Genomic DNA, 20849 nt, shown 5'->3' with positions numbered 1-20849 from the left:
ATGCCTCGTCTGGCTCCTGAGTTTTTCCACCAATCAGTCTCCTTCCACTCCTCCTGCACTCCCAACCTCACGTTTCAGACTCTGTACGTGGACTTTTGGCTTTAACCAATAGATCCATTCTTTCTCCTCAGTCACGTCACATCTACGTGTATTGGACCCCCCACCCCCACCCCCTGCCCGCTTTCTGCTCCTTTTGCCTTTCTTTAAAAATCTGTTGAAAACTCCTTTTTTCACACAACCTTCCCTATGTACTCAACTTCTGAGCACACACTTTTTAAAAAAATATATTTTATTGATTTTTTGCAGAGAGGAAGGGAGAGGAATAGAGAGTAAGAAACATCGTTGAGAGAGAAACATCGATCAGCTGCCTCCTGCACACTCCCCACTGGGGATGTGCCCGCAACCAAGGTACATGCCCTTGACCAGAATCGAACCCGGGACCCTTGAGTCCGCAGGCCAACGCTCCATCCACTGAGCCAAACCGGTTAGAGCTAAGTGGCTTAACACCAAAGGCATTTATGGCCTATCTCACGGTTCTGTAGGCCTCATGTCCAGGTAGTTGCAACCAGGTGCTGTGCTTTTAGGGTCTCACAACGCTGGCATCAAGGGGGCAGCCAGCGTGGGTTCTTGTCTGGAGGCCTGGGGAGAGTTTGCTTCCAGGTTCATGCAGATAGTTGGCAGAGTTTAGTTCCTTCTCCTGCAGGCGTAGGACTGACGTCCCTGAGTCTTTGTTGGGGGTCAGCCGGGGTCATTCCCAGCTTCTAGGGACCACCCACTTCATTGTGAGCGCAGCCTTCCTTACGGCTGCACTGATGGGGATTCCTCCGTCTACTTGTAGAACATGTCCTTGTCGAATGTGGTTGGGCTTTCTGATCTCTATGTAAATTTCCATAGGAATCTTTATTAGTGATGGCACTGCCTCTAACTCCAGCCTTTTCTTCTCTTGTCCTCCACTGCCTTCCTTTCACTTTTCTGTCTGGAGTGCCTTTCCACCTCACCCTAACTGCTGAGGTTCTCCCCAGTCTTCAAGACCCAACTGCGATTTTTGCATCTCATCTGAGACCTTTGCCAATCATCTGCATCCAGATTCATTCCCCCCGTTTCATATTTTTCTCACTGCCTGGTACATGCCATTGAAGCAGCTCTTGTGGATGGTTGTCTCTCCCTCTGCCCTACACATGCACACAAACATGCACACACACATGACCATATATGCACATGTACGCACATACATGCACAGCCTGGCATATAATAGGCACTCAGTAAAGGATATTGAACTGACATAACCCACAGCCTCCCTTTCTTTCCTGCCCATTTTCTTATTTACTACTTTCCTGTCATCTCACTTCTGCTTTGTACACGATGCTGATCGATTTCAGAGAGGAAGGGGGAAGAAGGAGAGGGATAGAAATATCAATGGTGAGAGAGAATCATTGATCAGCTGCCTCCTGCACACCCCCTAATGGGGAATGAGCCCACACACATGCCTGGGAATCAAACCATGACCTCCTGGTTCATAGGTTGACACTCAACCACTGAGCCACACCAGCCGGACTATCTTACTTTTTAGAGATATAAACCTTGTAGCACATAGCCCAGATATGCCAAGAATACCATGATATGGTGGAAAATAGAAATCAGCCAACTTATTGATTTTTTTTTTCCTGCCTCATGCCAGATGCCTGACTTCAGACATATCTTCTCAACTGAATTAATATTTCTTGTCAAAGACATTATTACTTGGAAAGATTTTCTGGAAAAATTTTTTACTAACATTTCAGTTGTGTTTAGCCTAAGTCACCAGATTTTAAGAAATTATTTATAAAACAAGAGTCGGGGCCCTTGTTCTCTGGAGATACAGCAGAAGATGGCCTTAGACCTAGGCAGGGTGAGCCCACTTAGCAGGACCCCACCCAGGGTATGGGCAGGTGGGCAAGGTGCTGCAGGGTTCTCTGTGAGGAATAGAGGAAGGGTCTCCTGCTCAGGAAAAGGAGCCAGGCACTGGGGATCCCCATTGCAGAGTGACAGTGCCAGCCACCCCCACCAGCCTCCATTTGGTCACCTGCTACCACATTCCCACTCCTCTCATAAGTTTGCCCTAACTGCCCCATTACTTCCCAGTAGCCAATATTACTGAATAAGGAAGAAACATGTGTTGCAAAATTGGAAAGTTTTTATTCACCGTGTCTTCTAGTGTGTTCTTGCTCAGATACTGGTGTACGTGAGGCCTCTTGGTCTAAGAGCAGTGTACCCTTTGTGTGTACAGCCCTGCATTGGTTGTTTCATTTGGGTGGGTGACCAGAAGTCCTGTCTTTTGATCTTCCTGGTTGAATGACTTTTACTCTCGGGATCCTAAACACTGGAGGAAGACTGGCAGTGCTTTCCCTGCTTGGAGGTCACTGCCTCCTTTGCATCCACATTAGTGAGCTGTGGTTCTGACATCTTTTCCCAGAGTCCACAGTGGTTTAGTATTACAAATATTTTTATAAATAGTCCTCTTTGAGGCCTTGAGTTTATGGAATAGAATTCTGTAGACTCTGTCTGAAGCTGAGTTTCTCTTTTCACCACACTCAAGTTGAATCTCCTGGTTGAGTGGTATGACACTCATGGTGAGTAACCATCTCCTATCAGCTTGATGGGTTCATTGAACTAAGTGCTGGACCAGGTGTAGCCAAAGCCAGTGTTCCCTCCTCATAACAATAGAGGCCCCTCCGGTGTTTTTGTGTTGAGATGATACACAGCCTCACAGCTAGCATTCATCATTTTAGAAAATAAATGTTTTAAAAAGCCTTCTGGTTTTATGTTCTTATTTTTTAAGATTTTATAGCAAAATGTCTATAGAGACAAATTGAAACAAAGAAAACTTTTGTAGATAGTTGACCTCTGAAGTGTAATTGTAGAAATTTGATTACAGCTCAAATAGCTACATCATTAATAAAGATGGTTAGCAGTTGTTAAGAATGTCAGAGAAGCTTGAAATTAAGTCATTTTTCAGATCCTGCATTGTTAGAGACTTTACATTTTATTCTGAGAAATAATATTAGGATATTGTAATTTAAGGTAAAATTTTAAATGAAAAAATGTTAATAGAATACATTTGAGAAATACTTCCCTTATAATGCATTTTACAATGGCTTTATTGCAATGATAAGAGAAATGAGGAAGTTATTACATATTTTTAAATATTGGAAATGTGCTCAGTAGCTTTAGTTTGTGTTGTAAAAGAAAAGCAGAAATCCTGACCACTGGGCTTAACATTGAATGAAACCTTTAGTAGAGAATAAAATTAGAGGTCTTGCATTGTGCCATAGGCATTAGAGCTCAAGATTTAACTCAGTATGGCAGTGTTGTGTGCCTGCTTTTAATGTGGTAGATACCGTTTTATGAGACCACCAGATCCCATGAAAGATGCATTGTCTGTTGCAACCTGTTGAAAATCAGAATTATCCTTTTAGTGCCAGCTGTTCTCATATCCATCCATCCATCCATCCATCTATCCTCCCCTTCCTTTCTCTTTGTCCCCTCTCTCCCCTTCCCCAGCTCAGGGTACTTACTGGTCCAAATATAGGAGAAGGATCCTTTTTTATGCACTTATAATGAATGACTTTTGTGTGCCCAAGAGCTTTAGGAATTATGGCTGCTAACTGTCATTAATTAGAGGACTTCTGTGGTCTTCTGTGTGGGGAATGGTATGAGGAGAGCTGTTTCCATATTTTTTCTTTCTCTGACGTTACCTTGTTATAGCCATTTATACTGGTCGAACTAAAAAGATGGGTAGGTAGTTTCCTTGGAAATATAGAGCTCAGACCCACATTGAAGAAGTTTCAAAGACATACAAGTAGGAGAGGCAGCCGCGAAACCAACAGCTCTAAACAGGTATGGGGTATAAATGTGGTTAGAGGCTCAAGGCGAGGGGCTCTGAACACTGCAGCTCTCCGCTTCATTTTACAACAGTGTTTTCATTTCTCTTTGACCAATTAATTCATCTTACCGGAAGCTATTGCACAAAAATCATCAGAAACAATAGTAATAATTTATCGCCATGTTATTTAAGCACTGAAAAATTAGAAAGAGCCTAGATGTGTATCTTTATTCTTTTTCCAAAGTTTCTACAGTGGGCCTGTCAGCATCATGAAAAAAATACTTGGCTATATTGTCTTAGCTGCCTTTTAAATGAATATTAGTATTAGCATTATTTTATTACATTAATACTATAACAAAATAGTATTGTAATCACATGTGAAAGGATCCATCCAAAGTCTCAATAATTTCAAGTAACCACTAAACTGGACTTTTTCATGTTTTTATTTGTTTGTTTGTTTGTTTTAATTTATCTTTGTTGTTGAAAGTATTACAGATGTCCCCTTTTTTTCTGCCATTAACCCCTCTCTGCTCCCTCCTCCCCCCTCCCCCAAGGCCTTCACCACACTATTGTGTCTGTCAATGGGTTGTGCATATATACATATAAGTTCTTTGGTTAATATCTTCCCCTTCCTCTGAGATCTGTCATTTTGTTCCATTCCATGCTTCTATGTCTCTGGATCTGTTTTGTTCATCAGTTTATTTTGTGCATTAGATTCCACATACGAGTGAGATCATGTGATGCTTGCCTTTCTCTGACTGGCTTATTTCGCTTAGCATAATACTTTCCAGGTCCTGCCATGCTGTCTCAAACGTGGATATTTTTCTTCATTGTTTTCGATGAATATATATTTTAAAATGTTGATTATACTTCACCATTTTTTTTTTGTTATTTTATTTTTTTTTTTTTTGCTAAATGTGTTTTGGGATAGCTACTCTGTCCCTCACTTCTTTATTATTATTCTGAATTCTCAAATTTATATTTTATCTTTCTCTTAACATTTGTCCTTCACTATTTCTTTCTAAATCTTATTTCCATGCAAAGTAATTAATTTGTTTAAATGTTTCTTGCAGCATAGATTTAATTTATCTTCTTAGGTATCTTGAAAGTCTGCCTTTTGTTATTTTTGCCTCATAGAGGCTTTTTCCATCAGCAGGAATGAAAGCCGTCAATAAAAATCAATTGCTGACACAAAGACTGTATGGAGGTTTACCATAATGCGTATTGGAAATGTCTTTGAAATCCTTTTCCTGAATGGAAGGTGCCATGGCTTGTGTTTTATGACTTTCTAATGTTAGACCGTAATCTCATTTAGCATTTTCCCAAAGTGAAAATGTTGCGTTAGGGCAGCATAACAAGCATTGCAGATCAATACGAGGCAGAGCTTTGCCCTATAGATTAATCCAAGAAAAATGTGCCAGAGTCTCCTCCAGGAATTGGGGAGCAGTTATGTTGATCCTCCACTCCTTCCCCCCTTTCTGCCATCTACTCACCAATACAGGTTGAAAAGTATACAAAAAAATTTTCAGATATCTTAACGCGCGCGCGCACACACACACACACACACACGCGCGCGCACGCTCGCTCACGCTCCAGACCACTGGATAGGAAGTCAAGGGCCCTGGGAGTGAGTAGCATTGATTTGTGGTAAAAGTATGTTTTGACACATTTCAAAAGATAAATAACTCATGGACTTTAACTTGCATGATAAATAGCTCAACGCAGGGTAAATGCTCATATACAACTTAAATGACCTCTTTCTAAGGAGTTCATAGCATTAGATGAGTCCCACTGTGAATTGTCTTTTTAAAAGCAAAAAGCCCATCTTCTGTCTAATGTGCAGAGTATGGAAGCTCATTCTTCACAGTTTTTTCTTCTAGGTAACAGGGAAGGGCTATATATCTGGTCAGAGTTGTTCTCACTCTCCCCATTCCCCTTTTAAAGCTAAGATATGTTGGGCAGAGGATGTTCCTCAACACTCGGAGTATAAATGTGTTTATACTCCTGCTTTCCTGGGAACTAATATGGGCATTAGTCGTGTGTGTGCGAGGTTGGGCTGACCTCTTCGAAGTCATATTTCACTCAGCCCTTCCCCAGATGTGCGTCTTGCGGAAGTCTGGGCCTCCGCTCTTGGAAGCACAGCTGACTCCTTTTAGATGCTGATGCTCACGGCAGGGGATTAAGGAAATCCATGTCCAGAAAAATCCACAGACATCTGAACTTTGAAATCTTAAAGAGAATTGAAACTCCTGGGATTGGATTTCAGTTCTGTTCCTAGATATTTGGCAGAGCAGTGAGGGAATGAATAAAAAAGTAAAAGCAAAGCTATGTAAAATTTGTGGGATTATTTTTCCCCTGTGTGTCTACTTTCCTTAGAGGCTAGTAAGAAGTAAATTCCCTCGGGGACCAGTAACGTGGTTTGCATTTCAGTTTTCTATTGTAGCAAAATATATATTGGCTTAGTGTGTTGGATAAAAGTAATGAGGAGACAAATCGTCACCCAGGGGTTTCCTTATTGATGGGATATAGACCTCCTTTGTTCTCTAGGGGTTTTTTAGAATCCATTAAATTTAAAATAATGCTATTTCAAGATTACTATGGCAATGACAAAATTTAAATTTCAAAAAAAGAACTGGTATGAGAGACTGGAAGCCTTTTGTATTAAGTAAAACTAATTTGAAAAAAATATATGAATTCCTAGATTGAAAGTGTTAATAGTATGTGTTTTCTGTGTGTTTAGTTCTTATAATCAAAGTTCCTCTACCATCTTAAGACTATTTCATTTTGGTTTGTATAATTAATTTGATTTATTTAGTTATCATTTCTCAAGTCTATATGATAAACTTTTTTGGAAGCACTTAAGCTAGGTACTGCATATTCACTGAAAGCAATCTAACTAAAATTTGAGATTTGTAAGTATATATAATTAGTAAAATGTGAGCCCAGGAATTAAAAATTATTTTTTCTCTCCACCCATTTGTATTCTCAACAACTAATTGCATGACTTCTCTAAGAGGTATCCTTTTCAGTAGCTGAGGTCACAAAGAAAATAAGACAGTTCTCCTCGGGATGTACATCCTAGTAAATGTAGGCTAGCAGGTGGCATAGTGCATAGACTATAGTCAGCAGTAAGTGCCCGGTGAAGGACTGAATGACGGTAATACAAGGTCAGCGGGGGTCACCACAGAGAGGGGTAGACTCGACCATGATGGGAGAGGGAGTGAAAGCTGTACAGAGACAGTTACACTTAACAGACGCGTAGGTATTTTCCACACGTATGGATGGGAGTTTGGGTGCAGAGCGTTCCCGAAATCAAGAACCGCAGGAGCTAAGATTTGAAGGGACACGTGAGAACCAAACCCAGAAATGGTTTGGTCAGGCTGCAGCACGTGGGGAATGAAGGCTAAAGAGTCGGCAGGAACCCAATGAAGACTTGCCGGTTGACCCTGCATTTTATTTAGAAAGCTGGAGGGAGAGAGGCTGTCTCAGATTTATGTATTAGAACCTTCTGGAAGGCAGGAGCTGGAGGTGAAAGCTGAGAGCCAGAGAGTGCAGTTGGGAGGTCACAGAATCCAGGATAGAAGTGTGAGGACAGTGTGTATGGGGACAGAAACCAGAATGTAGGGGGTCGAACTTTGTGACGCGGTGGGTGTTGGGGTGGAAGAGAGAAGGTACGCTCCCGGGCTTCTGGTCTGGCTGGCTGGGCCCAAGAGTGCGTGCGCCATTTGCCTGGTCCGGGCTTCGGTCTGGCGGAAGGTTTTAGTGTCCAGAGAGGCTTGTGGTTGTGTCAGCTAATGGAACTAATTTCAGAGAAATTGTTTACCTGTGTATCTTCAAGGTTGAAGAAAATGATTTCTCTTGAACTTTGTTTTCTACATTTGAAACATTTATCTTATTTTATGTCTTATACATTCTTTGGCCTCGACCTTTACTCTGACTGAAGACCATCTGCCTCAGCGATCCCTGTTTTTGTTTGCAGGCGGTATGAGGTTCACCCGGTCTGTGCGGACCTGCAGGCCAAGATTCTCCAGTGCTACCGCCAGAACACCCAGCAGACCCTCCGCTGCTCTGCGCTGGCCAGCCAGTACATGCGCTGTGTCAATCAGGCCAAACAGGTGGGTGTGCAGCCGCTCCGGCACCAGTGGAAGCGTGCCCAGTGTCATGGGACAGTGGTAAGGGTGTCACGGGCTAATGTGTGTGAAAAAGCTTTATAAACCAAACTAGGCGTCATCATCAAGAGTTGCTGTGACAAGTCGGTTAGACTGTAATCAACTTCCATCCAGATGGTTGTAAGAAGAGCCTTGTGCTCAACTCCTTACTTTCAGAAGGAAAAAAAAAGATTCTTACTACAATAATACTTTTCCCAGTCGTTCTGAACTTTTGTCCTCTATAATAATTGTGTCTTCAAGGTCATTGCTCCCTATTTCTGGGCCAATACTCAAAGCCAGCAGTGAGGAATGATACAAATTTAGGGGCCAGCAGCTTTGGATCTATAAGCAGCAAGTAGTCATGTGGAGAGCCTGGTTTAAAACAAACAAACAAAAAACTAAAACAAAAACGAAAACTTACCATTCAATCTTCTACCAGTTGGTAGAGTCTACTCACTTGGCCAGGGAAAGTGAGGCCAGGAGCAGGATTTAGGAAATATTTCCATCACTTTTTATACCAGAGCTGTATTCTTCTCTGGACCCTTCATTATCAGAATAAAGTGATGTTCAGAGGACATGTGTTTTCTCTCATTTATGTACTTTAGAAAGCTCATGATGAACTCTGAAGCCAATTATCAATTCTGGCCGGTCACATAATTGCCTATCATTTAACTGATTTAACAGTTGCATGTAGGCTGTTCTGAGACAGAAATTGTTGGAAACCTTGATTCTTTCTGCTGCTAAACTCCCCGGAGTTGACCTTCTAGCCCAACTAAATCTGGTGCTTGAGCTACACAGCATGCCTTTCTGCAGTCTGATTTGCTGTAGTTATAATAATACCACTTAGCATAAATTTCTAACATTCCTTCTGATGGGAGGATTGGTATTACCTGCATAGCTGGGCAATAATGGCAATGCTAGTGGTCCTCCTTAGCCACGGTTTCACTTGCCACAGTTTCAGCCACCCGCGGTCAGCCGCGATCTGAAAATATTACGTGCAAAATTCCAGAAGTGAACGACGATTCTTAAGTTTTAAATTGCACTGTTCTGAGTAGTGTGATGAAACTTTGGGCCATCCCACTCCATTCTTCCTGAGATGGGAATCATCCCTTTGTCCAGTGCATTCACACTGTACATACAGTACAATAAGATGTTTTGAGAGAGAGAGATAGGGAGACTGCATTCACATACCTTTTATTACAGTAAATTGCTATAATTGTTTAATTTTATTAGTTGTTGTTACTCACTGTGTCTAATTTATAAATTAAATGTCATAGGTATGTATGTGTGTATAGGAAGAAACTATAGTATATCTGTGGTCTGTGCATCCACTGGAAGTACTGGAACATATTGCAGATAAGGGAGGACTACTCTTACCAAGATGTATTAAAAGCCTATGTTGTCTTTGAAAGCCTGATGGCTTGAGGCTTTTTTCTATTTCTTGCTCGTAGTGACACTTGTATAGCTCTTAATAGTACGCCCAGGATTTTTTTCTTTAAAGGTCTTCAGTAGAAATAATGTTGATGATGTTGTTATACATTGTATTTGCAAAAGCAGCTTCTGATAGGCTCTTAACAAGCCCGGCATTCAATATTAATACCAGCGGAGCTATGGGACCTGCAAGTTGGCGCATGGGCTTTTCTGACCTGGTGTCAGCGCTGTATGGAGGTGGAGGTGACAGCCGGGCTAGGAATGGCCGTGATAAAGTGGATGTTTTGGGGCTGGTGTCTAACGCAGGTGCCCATCTCCCCTGCGTGACCTGTAGCATCACTAGTGGCAGCTGCAAAGGCGTCTGGGGTATTGACTCCATCCTGCCTGTCTGGTGTGTTGAATCATCCTCACATAGCCCCATGAGATTGATGACACACATCTATAGAATAAAACAAAGTTAACTTGCGACACAATCAGATAGGCCACGTGGGACAATTGAGAGTTCAAGTGTGCAGATCCGAGTTTATATCCAAGCTGTGTGTCTTACTAGCTCTCTGACCTTGGGCCTTGATTTTTCTCGTATGTGAATTGGGGCGATGTTATCTCCAGTGTTGCTGTGAGGATTACATTTATATACAGTATTCATAAATCTTATTGTTTCCTTTTCTCCTCAGTTGTATATTTCATGCTGAAATCAACTGAATGGATTAGACAAAAGCATCAGATTATTAGTAGCGATTCTGAGACCCTACTGTTCCCCTACCAAACCTACAATACGATTTAACACTGTTTTCAGCAAACATCTTTCCAGCACCTATTGTTTTGACCATTCTTACTTTCGGGTATTAGGGAGTATAACACTGGTAATATTAAAAATATGTATGTCCACAAAACGCTTTTATCCTAAAATGGGCAACACTGAAATGGGCAAGAACCAAGAAACATTAATACCTTGTATTTCTTTCTATAGTACTTTAGATTTCAAGGTGATTTCACATCCATTCTTTTACTTGTTTTTTTGGTGTTTGTTTATCCTTACCCGAAGATATGTTTTACTGATTTCAGAGAGAGAGGAAGAGGGAGGTACGAGAGAAACATCGATCAGTTTCCTCCCGAACGAGACCCCACCCAGGCATGTGCCCTGACCGGGAATCAAACCTTTCGGTGCATGGGATGATGTGCTAACCAACCGAGCCACCCAGCCAAGGCCTCCTGCTTGTTTTTGATGACAACCTGAGATGTAAAGAGAGATGATTTTGTTCTCTTCATTTTACAGTTGAGAGAATTGAAACCCAGGGAAGTCATCATGTTAAATTTAACATCTAAACCAAAATATACCTTGCCATCAAAACAAAAAATTTAAAAATAGTGTTTGATTTTTGAGTTGGGTGCATGAAGGTGCATCCATCATCCACCAATGCAGATACAAGGCAATGAGGGAAACTGCGTACAATAATCATGACTTGAAGGGAAACACCGTGAAGATCAAATTAAGTAGTTTGTTCTAGAGGCTGAGGGTAACCAATGGGGAGTGGAATTGCAGAGGGGCAAGCACAGGGGTAGTTCCTCACGGCCCCATGTTAAGTCCTCGCCAGAATGGCCACAGGGAGTTATATCGGCACTTCGTGTGCACTCTTCCTCTGATACCACCTTTCCTTTTTCTCCTTGTCAAGTTAGTCTGAGTGCTGTCCCCAGCACTCCCGTTGTTAGAAGAGTCTCTGACCGGACATCTGGTCCTGGTCATCTACTGCAGTTCCTGCCTGGGCCCCACCCCTTCTTATGTTTCCTTGTTACATCCAAAGAGCAAGCTAGACACACCAGCATAGAAAGCACTGACCATGACAACAGCCCATTAGGTTGCCCTGCCCATTTCCGGTGTAGCGCATGAGTTTTCCCCTTGGAATAATTCCAACAGCCAAGTCCACTCCACTTTTAAATGACTCATAAGGTGGGGCTTTCACTGGTGTCCTTGGGGCATTGTTCTGAGGCTAATAGACTTTAATGATAGGAAGATTTCCGGATATTCCTCAGCCTTACTTTTCTCCTGTCTTAGTCATCCACAGATTCACATCAGTCTTTTTTCAGCTGTTCTTGAACAGTTCCTCATGGCTTGACAGGAGACATTTAGACTGTTACTTCCAATATAATAAGTATGTGTCTTCACGGAGGTAAAGAGATATTAAATTGCTATAATTATTATATCAAAGACTTAAAAGCTACTGGCCAGCTAGATGGAGATACAACATTTAAAAATGTAGGGGGATGTCAATTGGTAGACTTCTGTGTCTTTTATTTCTCATATCTGCTTAGCCCCATAGCTTGTAAAAACTCCCCAAGATTGAACTACCTGTTCTTTACCGTTAAAACCCAATTCCCATTTAATCTTCATTCACCTACCTTACAGGAGACTGGAAGGGAGGGGGAGGTGGGAAGCCGATAGTAATTGCCCACTAGTCGCCCAAATGTGCCCAGGTGCTATTTATAAAAAGGGTGTGTGTGGAAAGGGCTTGCTCTCAGAAGATCTGCATTCCTGTGCTCCGTGGGACACCCCACTCACTGTCCCTCAATTTGCTTGCTGAATCCAGCTCCTGGAGGTGGGGATGGTAGTGATTCTAAGCATTCCGGCTCTGTCTCAGCCCTGCTGATACTGACAGAAACCTACAGAGCCGGCTGGACTCCTGGGAGCAGTCTCTGGTTCACTGGAGGGTAGTTTGTGGGAAGTGCTGTAGCCAACACCAGCCTGGTCATGGCGACCCGGGCTTCAGTTGCTTCCGTGGGAAATTAAGGGCTGAACTAGGTGATGCGCGAGGGCCTTCCTCTGTTACCTAGGACGATTCTCCGTCCACCTGTGAGAGCAGGCGGCAGTGCGCACAGGCACACCTGTTGGTGAGCACTTTGATGTGAGGAGATGTGGCTCGTGGGTACCAGCAGCACCCCTGCTGTGGCGGCCTCCAGCCTGTTCGATCCTGCTGTCAGCCAGAAGCTGTCACTCTAGAAGCACAGCTGCATTTCCCACCGGTCTGCCTGTCGTCTGGCCTCCCACAGCTGCACCCTTTCCTGGGAAGTTGTACGCCTGTCAGCCCCAGGGAAGCAAGGTGGCAGAATGAACTTGGGAGGAGCTGAAAACAGTTTCCAAGTCTCTCCTAAGCCAGTGAAGTGAAAAATAGGAATCTCTGCGCTGCCTGGCAGAGTGTAGGCTTCCGGCTAATCAAGTGCATTCAGAAATGCAGGCGGAGTACCTGAGCCACCCTAGGCCCCTCTGGACTGCAATGGCTTTCACCCTGTGTGCCACGGGTGGTGAGGGATTGTGAGGTCAGAGCAGAAGAGCCAAAGAAAGTCCAGGACAAGATGCAAGGGCCAGACCCAGGAGATGCCCAGAGGACAGAGGCAGGTGGAGCCCGGAGGCAGGTGATGGAGCCAGGCAGGACTCGATGAACCATGGCAGAGGTTGAATTCAACAAGTGGGCCGTAGGCAGGCAAACAGCTGGCTGAAGAAGGAAGCCCCTCCCGGGTGTGTCTACTTCCCACCGATCCCTCGTCCAGCTGTAGTGGGAACATGGGGTCAACACCCTGATAAGTGAGATCGGAACATGAAGTTACTTCATCAAAGGCTAGCGCCTCCCGTCCCGGGTTAGCCTCCAGTTCGGAAGCCTTAGGCTCGGTGCGCGTGGAGGAGGTTCCTGCGGCAGAACGTGCCAGCTTTCTTAAAGACAGTGTCGTTTCTCTCTCTCTAACTTGGATTGTGTTAGACCAGGGCTCAAATACTGCCCCATTATTTGAGTCTGAAGAGGGCTTGAAAACAGTGGTCGTTATCGCTTTAGAAATCAGAATTCTTGAAAGAAAAGCCTGGTGTGGTGCCAGAGCAGGCTGCACTTTATCATCATTTTCAGACCAACTATAAATGCAAATGATTTGATAGACGATAGGCTGGTGGAACTAGACAGACCTCAGATCGTGTAACCTGATCGCGTCTTTTCACTTGGAAACTCAGCGCCCGGAGTCCCAGTGCTGTGTACCTGGGGCGGAGTGCAGACCAGAATAGCTCACTCCTGTCGCCAGACCAGTGCGCTCTGCCCTGCAGTATCGGGTCTCACGTGCTGGTGAGCATCACAGTCACCTGGGGAGTTCATTTAAAACGCGCATGCCTGGCCCCGTCCCTGGAGATTCTGATTCTGATCGTGGACGTTGGAACTTTGAACAGGTTCCCCAGGTGACTGTCCACAGAGCGCTGGAGCTCACTGGCCTGCACTGCCCTGGAGACAGCCTTTTCGAGGCCCTGCCCAGTCCTTGTTCTCTCTCTTTCGGGAGGTGAGGAGCTGCCCCTGCCTGTCGCTGCTGACCTGATCTAAGCAGAGGTCTGATCAGATGGATCCTAGGGAGGAGTTCCTGGTTCGGCCTAGGAACAAATCAGAAGATGTCTTGGACAGAAGGCGGGAGCCCCTGAAAAAGTTCTCCTCTCTCCTCCCCTGACCATTGAAACTGTGGTGCCCTGGCTGAGGAGCCACGCCCAGTTTTATGGGCAGGAGGGAGGAAAGAGGCTCCCAGCCATGGTAACCCAGCGCCCTGACCAGCCCACATGCTGACTGGACCCTCGCTTGGCTCTGCTGCTTTAGTCACCCTACTCATCCTCTGAGCCCAGGACCCGTCCTGTGCACTTGCTTCAGATGCCACAGGCGCCCACCGTCAGGGAGCAGAGATAAAGCCGGAGGTTGACTTTCGGGAAGACCTGCAGGAGCAGGTTTTTATTGTGTTTGAGGGCTTCTTTATCTGCACCACCTGCTGGCATCCACCAGTCGTCCAGCCGGGCTGCCCGTGCTCAGGGTGACACAGGGATAGTCCACACAGATGTCATGTCCTTCAAGGTCACCGCCCTTTGAATTTGGAGCCACATCAAAGCAAACTAAATTCCAAACCAAATTGTTAGCCCAGCCCCTTCCATCATAGGAATCCTTTTCTAAACCACTTTCTGAGAGTAATAGTTGCTTTATGACCTTTCCTTTTTTAAAATCGGGGTTTAATAGAAGAAATGCTACCATGGTAATAGACTTCGATCTCTCTTAATAGGCATTTCTTTTGTAGTGCTTACCCTTCAGGTCAGGACTGCAGTTAATGTGTCTGTTGTGGCAGCCAACTGCATAAACAGTTCATTGCTTGTCACTGAATTTGAATATTACGCAGAGCATTATCATAGAAGATGTGGAACAAGATCCAGGCATAAAAAAGTTAAGTTGTGTTTCCTCCGAAGCAGGGAGAAAGAACAGCCCTTGCTGGGGGGGAATCAGCCCGATATTGAAAACAAAATGAGTTAGCTAATCAGATCTTCAGGTGGTCAGGAAGAGTACCTGGCGCGCCCGCAAAGCTCGCTTTGTGCTTCTCCTAAATTGAATTTATCGATCACTTTTGCTTCAATCTCACAATCGTCTCATTCTCTCTTTGCCACTTGCTCCATTCTCATCCACCCCCCACTCTCCCGTCCCTCCTTAGTAAAACTCGGGTGCACCCAGGACATGTTCCCCTTTTGGGTTCCCCATGACCCTTTCCCTGGAAGCCTTCCTGCTTCCCTACCCAGCTTTATTAGGGCTTTTGAAGTCTTGGCGAGACACTGGGGAAGCTCAGCCAGAGACTGAATGGTATCCTTTATAGAAAAAGAAAACTATTTTTATTCTCTTTGTGACGATTGTTTAGCAATCCAGGGTGGCCACAGTGCCTCCTAACTATATAGCTTCAGCCAATAGCCAACATGCCACTGTAATTCGGGAACCAGTTGACAAGATTACTGTGTGACAGAACTATTTGAGGAACACAGTTAAGATCGTTTTAGTAAGTGGAATTGGCACACAGTCTCTGGTCTCCCGGCCCTGCTCTGTCTGACCGTGGGAGCTGCCGTGTCCCTTCCTGGGCAGCAGGAGGCAGAAGGAAAGGAGCAGCATTGATGTGAACCCGGGCCTCCTTTGGAAGTTTCTCCAGTTATCTGTAAAGGGGTTTATGCAGGTCCCAAACGAGAATGATGAACAAATGCAAGGAATTTCTTTCTGTACGTTAAGATTAAGTCTTAACCATTCCTTAAATGAAGGAAGTGATTTTTTATAATTTGCAGATATTCTCCCCATTCTTCCGGAATTTCCTATGTTAATTTATGCGGTGGTAAATCTATGTGGTGTTGAAACTCAGCCCAACAGCAGCTGCTTACAGGACCCATACAGCGACTACAGGAGGACCTATAAAGGTGGCCACCACGTGACAGACCCTTCCAGGCTGGGGACCCTCTCACCCAGAGGCCCCCGGGTCTGGGTGTTCGCAGGTTTCACTGCAGAGGGTGATACAGTAACCACTCAGGGTGTTTTACCTATTCATCTTTTTTAGAAATTCTACTTGACCTTGCATTTGTTAATGTCTGTGACGGAAGGGAGGCGTTTGGTACCACCTCTGCCCCCCTTGGTGGCAACTGAAGGCAGTTTGACAATATAACGTGTGTGTAGACCAGTCCTGGAAGACACAGGTTTGCCCCCTCGTGTCTTCAAAGAATCACCCATAAACCAACCGGACTGTAAAGCATGTGTCATGGCATTTTGTGACTGTGGATACTTTCTGTGTCTCCTATTTGTTCAGAGTGTTCTTCTGGTGCCTTATGTCAGACTGGCCCATCGACCTCCACACCAGCTGGGCTCACCTTCCCTTTAAAGGAGAGTCTGACGTTCTTACCACCACCTGAGGTGGCTGAAAAATTGCCCTCTGTGTTTGGTTAAGGCTGCAGGGAGAAGAACAGTAAAAAGACCCCCAGATTCTAGAATAACACTAACTGTTGCTTTAATTACATTGGGGCCACTGCTGATTATTTTGCAACAGTTGAAAGGGAGTACATTTGTTAAATAAAAAAGCTTTCATGGCCAAGGCTTTATTAAAGGAAAGGGTTACTGAGCCAGATGCTAGCCAGAAGATGACCGGATCCTGGGTCCGCGGCCTACTGCACCATTAGCAGCAGGCTGGATGGAGAAGACAGCACGTCCGCCGTCCTGAAGTCTGTGAGCTCTTTTATAATCGCGTGGTGTCTTGCAGAAGAAAGGTGTGATTTGTTTTGAGACAATTTACATTGACTACCGATAAGGCAGACGGGAAGAGATGAAGTGGAACAGTGCAGTGTCCGTAAGAGGAGATACTTACTACTTTTGGTTGGTTGTGGGCCACAGTCCAGAAGTTCACGCACATGCAGGATGGGGTGACTGGTGGTCGCAACAGAAGTCAGTTCACAGCTCCACCCTGCACAGGAATGTGAGCAGTCCACGGTTAGCTGCCCACAGCTGTGAGCTGGTGAACACACTGTGTTTCTCTCCCAGCTGCTGTGATTTAATTTAGGACAAATCAGAATTTTTCTCTTGTTGATTATCATATGGTTGTCGCTATAACCATAAGATCTAAACGGTAGAGCAAGGCACAGCCATGTAATCTTGACCAGGCAGACAACAGCGTAAAGTTCCCATTGGCAAGATGAAGAAAGCAGTGAGTGTATAACCCCAAAATGTAAAATGGCTTCACTCATAGAGTAATTGTTTCCGTTAATAACTCAATACCCGTAGATGGGCTCAGTATAGATCGGCTTTATACTGACTTCCGTTTTGTATTAATAAATAATGTTGTGGCAAGGGTGTCTATGTATCTAGAATTTATAGTTTCCAGTCCATGTAGTTGGAGAAAGTTGCACATGGATCAAGCCACAGAGGGGAGGGGTGGGAGCTGGGGAGGGGGAGGATGAGGATAAATGAGATGCTATGATGTGTGGCATCGCCTGATCTGATTCTTCATGCTAGGTGCTCAGTTTTTAATTTTCCCAACAAGCACAGAGCTTCTCTGAATGGTGGGCTCGAGAGGAGCCTCGCAGTCAGGTGTGGTTCCACAGCACTGACCTCTGCTGAGCAGCATTTGGCCCGGTTTGCTTAGTCCTTCCTGTTTTCTCTAGATGCAGCTAGCTTTTCTGATTTACTTCCTTCTTGACCATGTCATTGTCTTTTTTTTTTTAATTCTTTATTGTTGAAAGTATTACATATGTCTCCTTTTTTCCCCTCATTGCCTTTCCTGACCATTCCTATGTGAGTTCTCTCCACACTAGCTTGCCTGCTTTTATATCTATTTTTCTTTTGTACCCCGTGGGCATGGACTTCTTAGAAACCTATGATCATTGAGATTCAAGGTGAGCCATCCAGTACTTTTGTGACCCCCACACTTATTTGTCCTTCTACTCTTTCTGTTCTGCCCCTTTATTTCAGTCTTTTTTTCTTGACCTTAAATCTTCATCTCTAAAGACCTTTGACCTCTTTTCCCAAGACTGCACTTCCTTCTAGACCAGTGGTTCTCAACCTTCCTAATGTTGCGACCCTTTAATACAGTTCCTCATGTTGTGGTGACCCCCAATTTCATTGTTACAAATTGAACATAATTAAAGCATAGTGATTAATCACAAAAACAGTATGTAATTATATATGTGTTTTCCGATGGTCTTAGGCAACCCCTGTGAAAGGGTCGTTCGAGCCCCAAAGGGGTCGCGACCCACAGGTTGAGAACCGCTGTTCTAGACCAGTGGTCAGCAAACTGCGGCTCCTTCAGTGTGGCTCTTCCACAAAATACCACGTGCGGGCGTGCACATACAGTGCGATTGAAACTTCGTGGCCACACTCAAGAGGCCAAAGAGCCACATGTGGCTCGTGAGCCTCAGCTTGCCAACCACTGTTCTAGACATTTCCATGAGGTCATTCCAGACTCACAAGCCCCAAACTTAAGTCATCTTCCTCATTTCCAGTGTGTCTCCTCTCACTGATTTCCCGGTTTCTCTGAGGATCCAACCTCCCTGTCACTGAGGATCCACCACAGCTTAGGTCTCACCATCTCTTTTTGTTCCCATGTTTTTGTGGCTCTCTCTCTCATCCCCACCCTTGCTTGGTTCCTAATCTGCCTCCTCCCTGGTCTTTCTTCCTCCAGACTCTCCTCTGTTGGCTTCATTATGCTCAGGGTGTCAGGATAGCCTTCACTCTGGGCCCCTCTTACTTCTCTGGTATATCCTGAGCACCCACCCTTTCCTCTAGCCAGGCCTGTCTCTTTCCTCCGGCCTCCGTACATACGGGCTTGTTCCCATCTGAGTCTGCACTGCCTCCCAGCCCGGCCTGTCCCAGCCCTACGCCTCTTCCTTAGCTCTCTATTCTGTCCGTCCTGCAGGATCATTGAGTTGCCTCTTCTGATTGCGCAGCTACAGAGCTGGCCTCTCCTTGGCAGAACCACTGTCCTGGAAGCATACACAGGAAACTAGGAAACAGGAAGGAAAAATTGCGTTTGATTGCATATTCTTTTGTTCTTGAATTTTATACTGTGTGTGTGTATTATTCAGTGAAATAATTTTAGCACATTTTAGCAAATATGTTTAAAAACCCAGTAATTACTCTGTGTCACACCTTAATTTTCCATGAGCGTGGATATTGGTCCCATAGCACCTACGTCAGCGCAGTGGGTACCTGGTAGGAGCTTTGTGAAGGGCTGGATAGAAGAGATGCGGGAAGAAGGCACGAACAGACTAGCGGCAACCTTGGGCCTGACCTAACTTCTTCTTGCTGAGTAATTTCAAAACTAAAAGGAAAAAGATCACTCTTGCCTTTTTTTAAGGTTCTTAAGACTAGAGGCTGTATACCTGGCTGCATCTGGTTATAGAGTTTTAATCTGATGATTAAGAATTCTTCCTGGCTAGGATTTATATACAGAAAATTCTAAAGAGTCATAAAAACATATTAAAGCTAAATTCAGTGAAGATGCAGGATACAAAATTAACACACAAAAATCAGTAATGTTTTCTACATATTAACAATGAATATTCGGGGGGGGGGGGGAGATTGGTCACATTTATAATAGTATCAAAAAATAACACACTGCCCGGCCGGCATGGCTCAGTGATTGAGCATCGACCTATGAACCAGGAGGTCACGGTTCGATTTCCAGTCAGAACACATGCCCAGGTTGCAGCTTGATCCCCAGTGTGGGGCGTGCAGGAGGCAGCCAGTCAGTGATTCTCTCTCCTCATTGATGTTTCTATCTTTCTCTCCCTCTCCCTTCCTCTCTAAAATCAATAAAATATATTAAAAAAATAATAATAAAGGCAGTGATCTTTTGAGACCAGAAGGTGTATGTTTTGCTTTGTGTGTTTTTGAAGTCGATCTTTGGAAAACAGTACAAATGATACTAAGTCCTTGCTGCCGTTTTCTGGTCCCTCCTTCTGGGGGTAAAACTTACACTTTCTCTTTCTCTTGCAGAGCATGATTGAGAAAGGAGGATAAAAGCCACTTTCAGAACCAGCAAAACTCCGTCAACATTGATTCCAGAGGTGGCGGGACATATTTTTTCCTTGTAAGAAAGTAACCTGTTTAGAGAAAAGCCAATGAAGAGACGCACTGGGAGCAGAGTGAACAGAAGCGCATCACAGTTATTTATTCAACAAGAACGGAAAGCCGAGGCCTCGCGAGACCAGGGGCCAGCCGCAAAGGACACGCCGCGTTGGTACCGCCGGCTGTGATGACAACGCGTGGGCAGCCCTTTCTGCCTTTCGTACTTTCTGTCCAACTTTCTCTTCTGACCAAGCTCCATCACTTGGTGAACCTCCACTCCGGCAAAGCGTGCGGGTGGGACCAGGGATGAGGAGATGGGAGGGGGAGGAGAGGGCAGGATGCCTCCACCCAGGCCCTCGGTGCTGGCGTAGTATCCAGACTGCATGTTGGGCTTCTGCTTCCTTTCTCCCTTGACTATAAGAGCTGTTTCATTTTAACTTATGACGATCATGTAAAGAAGACAAAAAGGAGAGAAAATGTCCCTCTTTTACTGGAATAATGTTTATGATTACACGTGAAATAAGGCATTTTTTATCAACATAAAGGCAACCTTGGCTTATACAACTGCTTCTCTATCGTGAATAGTGACACCTGACTTCACTCACTATCAATAATAAATTTATTTTCTGACGAAGACTTGCAGCCTGGGCCTCGTGTGCTTCTTTCCAGGGGTCGGATGGTTAAGCTATGGGAACGGAGTTGATTTATAGTGTTACTATTTTCCATGTGTGCTATACCCTTCTCCCAAAAGCTGCAGAGCCTCAGCCACGCAAGCGCTCCTATGGACTTGCCTCGTGGTAGGCATGTGGGCAGGTGGGTGGGTAGGTAGGTAGGTAGGTAGGTAGGATGCAGTAAGAGCTTTACAACCTGCATGGACCTTCCTCCCTCTGGGATGACCTAAGCCATCCTGCCTGTGGTGAGAACGAGCTTAGCTAACCTTGGTTACAAACTTCCCACCCTGCGATCTATGAAAACGTTATTTTTAAAAAGGCAACCAACCTTGAGTGTTTTCCCTCTTTCCAGTTTCATTAAAGCTTTCTAATTATGTCT

General features: G+C 44.6%; 1 protein-coding gene across 2 annotated transcripts in view; it reads left to right on the top strand.

The window, feature by feature from the left end:
* Positions 1 to 20435, top strand: part of CHCHD3 (coiled-coil-helix-coiled-coil-helix domain containing 3) — a 256325-nt gene extending 235890 nt beyond the window's left edge. For both annotated transcript variants that reach the window (XM_081101975.1, XM_081101974.1), the window contains 2 exons: positions 7842 to 7977; positions 19728 to 20435. In XM_081101975.1, coding sequence (XP_080958101.1) covers positions 7842 to 7977; positions 19728 to 19751 — 160 coding nt within the window. In that variant the 3' untranslated portion in view covers positions 19752 to 20435. The remainder of the gene's footprint in view (positions 1 to 7841; positions 7978 to 19727) is intronic.
* The last annotated feature ends 414 nt before the right edge of the window (positions 20436 to 20849 follow it).

The sequence above is a fragment of the Myotis nattereri genome (assembly GCF_964212035.1).
Source record: "Myotis nattereri genome assembly, chromosome: 11".
NCBI classification, from domain to species: Eukaryota; Metazoa; Chordata; class Mammalia; order Chiroptera; family Vespertilionidae; genus Myotis; species Myotis nattereri.
The sequence above is the reverse complement of the archived record's forward strand: the minus strand, read 5'-3'. Positions and strand labels throughout refer to the sequence as shown.